Genomic DNA, 5,553 nt, shown 5'->3' with positions numbered 1-5,553 from the left:
GTGGACATCTGCTGTCACAAAAGTGACCATTAAATTTACAAGCAGGCATAAACTGGGCTGAATTAAAGCAACAACAACCCCCCAGTCCTGTAGGTGTGGAGCGTAACCAGCAAGGCTGTAGCTAACGCTGTTTGGAGGATTTTTTTTTTTTCTTTCTTTTCAGACTCTCTACCCACTAATTCATCTGATTTTGATATGCAATTCACCATTAATTTCTCAGGTTAACACTGAATCTTATGAGTACACATGGGATTTGGGAGTATTTTGAGAAATGGCCTGTCAAAGAGCAAATAAATAATAGCCTGAAAACAGCAGTGGCATCGGCCCATGGTACCAACTGATACCACTCGTTGTAAGGGCCTTTTCCAGCCTTGTGGAAGATGGGTGGGACTGGGAGTAGAGCTCATGTGGGAGACGAGACCAAAACAACTGCAATTCTCTTTTCTGTTAACTGACCCACTTATTCAGTTTAATGTATTTCTTTCTATCAGAAAAGTGTGGTTAAAATTTTACTTGCTGCATATCAGGCCATCGGGCATTATGATACCCCTGTACTGTGGCCAAAAATGCACATGGGGTAAAAAAAAAGCCCTTCCAGTAGTTTGTACTCTGGCTATAAACCCTTAGTACATAATGATACTCTGCTCTTTTTCAAGAAAGACTTTCTGAACACATGAATTAACTGCAATGTACTTTTGGACCCTCTCTCCAGGCCTTGTAGGAGGGACGTGAATGGCAGGCGACCCGGCCCACAAATCCCAGCCTATTGCCCGGATCCTGGAGGCAATCAAGAAATGTCCGCAGGGGTGTCTCCACCGGTTCGTTTTGTTGATGACCCTGCCGCTGCTGAAATCGGAGCACCCGCTGACTGAAAAGCCCCAGCCACCATCCTACGTCTTGGGTAATTACACTGGCCACGTTATTGCCCCGTGCCTGGAAGCCATGTATAGCGCTAAGCTGTCACCGGGACACTATAAATATTTTTCTTTCCTGGTGCTGTAGGTTAGAGGTTAAGTAGGTTCAGGCTAATCTTGATTTGTGACCTAGCTTCACGCTTATTGGCAGTGAGGTTAAGAAGACCTTTTTCCAACAGCGTCATGCCTTTGGCAAGCTGTAATAAAGCTCATGCACACTAGATGGCCCCAGGAGAACAGCTGTCACCCGAAATTGTAAGTGAAAACTGCTATTTCTGGGGAGGAAAAAAAAAAATCTGGGTACTCCAAATCCAAATCCCTTCTCCTGAAATTAGAGATTTAAACTGAGTTTTTCAAAGAGGCTGAAAGGCATTAGGCACACATCTTACAGCGGAATCCAGTGAACTTACTTAAAAGCATGAAATAGCACTGATGATATTTTATATTTAAACCATAGATATGAACATCAAAAATTATCCTTTTCCTAGAGAAGGCTAGCTACAGAACTGGCTACAACCGTGTTGTTGTTTTTGTACCATTGTGTGAGAGTGGGGATAGCTAAAAAGGTTKGTTTGTTTGGGGTTTTTTTTTGGAAAAAGTCTTCTCAACTGCATTGACTAAGTTTTAGGAGTAGGTTTCTCGCTCACCATGTGTAATTAATAATACACCTGGCAAATGTCTGTGGTCATGTTTTTGGGACTGATGATGAAATAAGGCACTGTGAAAAGCCAAATTACAGCTGCAAAGTCTGGCCCTTACTGTGGTTTTCTACTTTTATGAATGCCATTAAAACATTGGTGCTTGAGTGAGATCTCCCCCTTAAAAAAAAAAATAGCATGTAGACGTGCTAACTACTTGTGTGCACTTGGGAACAGAAGCCCTTTTGGCTACAGGTATCCATTGAGATTTCCTTTTAATATTACCATCCAAATGAATACTTTCATCAAAACCTCCATGGCTAAAGAATAAATGCAAAGTGGTCCCAGAGGTGATTTTTTTTTTTTTTTTTAGCACTTTGGCACAGGCTATGAACCATATTACAAGTCTTCTATAGGGTCTGGTCCCTGGCAGGATTTATTTCTGTGTCAAGGAAGATTACAGCTAATAGGATTTGCTCCTTGGAGGCTGTGGGCATGTTTGGTGCAAACCCTGCACAGTGCTTGCTTAAAGGAGAATATGGCCCCTATTTTTCACATTTTTCTTCTTCTTCTGGCCTTTCACAAGACAAACCCATCGCTTTCATCTTGTGTCACAGGATGCTCTTGTTCTAAAGACCGTTTTGGAAGGTAAGAAAGCTAGATACCTAGTCCTAGCATCAATGAAGCCCCTCGGAAATGACACATACAGATTCACTGCTGTTGTGAGAATTAAAACCAAGCAGATGGCTGCATGGTATGCTGCCTCTAATACCTGTATATTATTATTATTTCTCAGATATGTAGTTGCATATGTACTAATTTTTATGCATTAATTGCATTCTTTGTGGGAAAATGGGCGTAAAACCAAACTGAAGGATATATTGCTTATGCATGCCCTGCATGTAGTACCTTATAATTCTTCGAATTCCAGTTGAACTGTACGGAGAACTGGTTTGTTAGCCACGAACACAGTGTGTGACCTGGTGAATTTTCTGGTTTCCTCTTCAGGAGTTTACTCTGTATGTCTGTGCTGCTGACGAAGATCCCTGAAAACATCCCTCAAGACATCAGAAAAATTAGGATAGAAAATGCTCACCTGACAGAATTGCCTCATGGTTCATTTTCAAATGTCAGTGCCTTGGAGTACCTTTGGCTCAATTTTAACAACATCACGGTTATGCACCTGAAGAGCCTAGAAGACCTGCAGGCCTTGAAGGAGCTGCGGTTGCAGGGGAACAAATTAAGCTCAGTGCCATGGACAGCATTTCAAGATACTCCAGCTCTGAAAATCCTGGATCTGAAGCACAACCAGCTGGATGTCCTTCCTGAACATGCACTCAAGTATCTGCCCAACCTGATCTATTTAGATCTATCCTCAAATCAGCTTACTGTCATTTCCAAGGATGTCTTCTCCAGCTGGCCTGTCTACCAGAGGAGCCAGCAGGCAGAAGGGGGAATGAACCATACTGCCAATGCCGTCCTGGCCCTTCACGGCAACCCATGGATTTGTGACTGTCGCCTGAGGGGATTTGTCCAGTTTATCAGATCCGTTGGCCCACCTATTATTCTGATGAATTCTTATTTAACTTGTTCAAGCCCGAAATTCAGGGCGGGGAAGTTTTTCCATGAAGTGGAGCTCAACAGCTGCATGAAGCCACTCATCTCTGCCCTTGACACCAACCTGACGGTCCTGGTGGGGCTGAACGTCACCCTGACCTGCTATGTGCAAGCCAGCCCTTCTCCGGCTGTCTGGTGGACCTATGCACTCAAACTTTTAAGGGCATTTAACGGTAAGTGCAACCATTTTTTTATTTATGTTTTGCTATTCAAAGTATGCAGGCCTTCAGGCCAGCTAGTCACCACACGAGCTCCCACCCTGTTTGGAGCATCATAGTTTTTAAGTGTTGCAATAACCCAAATAACCTTTACCACACTGCCTGTCTGAGCAGCTCCCCTGGGAAGAGCTGCTTCAGGAAAGAGCTCGGTCAAAGACGAAAGGAGCAGGGCCTCCTTTTTATGCTGTTATGTGTAGATTTTTATTAGTAGCTCTTTCAACATGATATATGATGTAAGAACTATTAATAATACATCAATCGTGTGTGTGTGTGTGTTATAATAAATAAGAGTGTGTGTTTGTATATATATATATATATATATATATAGACACATGGGTATGTGTGTAAATATGTATTATATGTAAATATTTATTTATGTGCATCTCAGTATATATCTGTGTGTGTGTGTGTGTGTGTATATATATATATATATAAAATTGCACCATACAGGGTGTGTGTGTGTGTGTGTGTGTGTGTGTATATATATAAAAAAAAGTATGTATATACCTTTATGAATGTACCGTGCGAGCATAAGCGTGCGCACCCCAATGCATGTGTGCTGCTGTACTATTCCCCTATGTTTTCTCAAGAAAAACCCAAACCACAGGATCCCCAAAAGTCCTGGGGCCTGACCACATCCGGTCACCTACCACCACTGATAGATACTATTCTCCATAAAAAAATCCATGCATTTATCYATCTATTTTGTTGAGGTCCTCGCAGTGTCAGTCCTTCTCCCTCCGCCAGGCCGTCACCTGCCCTCCCTCGCGCTCGTTTTCACCGAGCGCCTCCCACAGGGCGAGCTGCGGTTTCCGTAGGGGCAGCGTGACCGAGGCACGCCGTGCGCGCGCCCACGCACTCTGTGCGCCTAACAGCGCGCTCCCTAAACTCAGTAGCTTCAGCCATTCAGCCTGGGCTCGCACGTGCGTTACGGCCAGCGTTTTAGCGGCCCTTGCGCACATGTCCGTAACGCACGCTGAGCTGATAACATGCAGGCTTTTTCTGACCGTGGCCCTGCGTCCTGAGGGGGAGAGCCGGCAGGATGCGTCATACCGGTCTTGGCATCGCGGTTCGTCTCCGGCCAGCAGCTCCTTGTCACTGTGTCCCCCCCCCCCCTCGGACCGGAGCCTGCTGAGAATGAAATATTGCCGGTGCGCCGGTCTAGCGGAGGGCAGGGTTGGTGTCCAAAACGTGCCTGTGCCTCCAGGCTTCGCCCTGGCTCTTGACGAGTTGTTTTGCGTTAAACGCGCTGGTCGCGGAGGAGGAGGAGGGAGGCCGCGGCCCCGTGGGCGACGCGGACTTGCTGGCGGCAGCGTGGCGGTGACCCCTCTGCCCCGCTCCTGCCGCAGTGTCCACGCAGCCGGCGGGCGAGGAGACGGTGCGCTCGGAGCTGCGCATCCCGGCCGCCCGGCCCGCCGACGCTGGCAGCTACACCTGCGCYGCCGCCAACTTCCTGGGCACCGCCTCGGTCGCCATCGCCCTGCGGGTCGGGGCACCGCCAGCCACCCCCGCCGCCGCCACGGCTGCCGCCACCGCCGCCACGGCAGTGCCCCCGGGGGCTGGCGGCGCCCGCGTGGAGGTGCGCATCGCCCAGCAGACGGTGTACGGGATCACGCTGGAGTGGTGCGCGGCGGCCGCCGAGGCCAGCGACACCTGGTACACCCTGCACCTGGGCCGCTACGATGCCGCCCGCAAGGACACCGTCTCCGTGGGCCCCGGCGTCCACACCTACTCCGTGGGYGACCTGCTGCCCGCCACCAAGTACGAGGTGTGCGTGGCCGTGCGCGACCAGGCCCCCCGCRAGGGCCAGTGCGTCGTCTTCGTCACCGGCAGCGACGTCAGCCAGCTGGAGCAGCGGGAGAAGCTCATCCACATCGTGGTCATCATCTGCGCCGTGGTGCTGGCGGTGCCCGCCGGCATGTACGCCTGCACCGCCGAGGCCCGGCCCGACTGCCTGGCCCGCGGGCTGCCGCCCTGCTGCTGGGGCCGCCGCGGGGACCGGGCGCCGCGGGGCGGCTGCGACAGCAGCCTCAACAGCCTGCCCGGCGGCAGCGAGGAGGGGCTCTGCCGCCCTGGCACCGGCAGGCGGCCGCCTGAGGAGCCCGAGCRCCCCGGCAAGGCCCAGCCTGGCCCCAGGAACAGCGCTGACCTCTACTAGCCCCCGCC

The 5,553-nt window shown here is 50.0% G+C and overlaps 1 protein-coding gene across 1 annotated transcript; it reads left to right on the top strand.

Annotated features, from left to right (window-relative positions):
• The first annotated feature begins 2,059 nt into the window (after positions 1–2,059).
• On the top strand, positions 2,060–5,545 carry LOC112973066 (leucine-rich repeat, immunoglobulin-like domain and transmembrane domain-containing protein 2). The gene is made up of 3 exons (XM_026080438.1): positions 2,060–2,200; positions 2,561–3,342; positions 4,737–5,545. Exons 1-3 carry the CDS (start codon positions 2,091–2,093, stop codon positions 5,543–5,545), a joined length of 1,701 nt encoding a protein of 566 aa, XP_025936223.1. The 5' UTR covers positions 2,060–2,090.
• The last annotated feature ends 8 nt before the right edge of the window (positions 5,546–5,553 follow it).

This window comes from Apteryx rowi, unplaced genomic scaffold (assembly GCF_003343035.1).
Source record: "Apteryx rowi isolate R43461 unplaced genomic scaffold, aptRow1 scaffold_52, whole genome shotgun sequence".
NCBI classification, from domain to species: Eukaryota; Metazoa; Chordata; class Aves; order Apterygiformes; family Apterygidae; genus Apteryx; species Apteryx rowi.
This window is presented reverse-complemented; position numbering and strand designations above follow the sequence as displayed.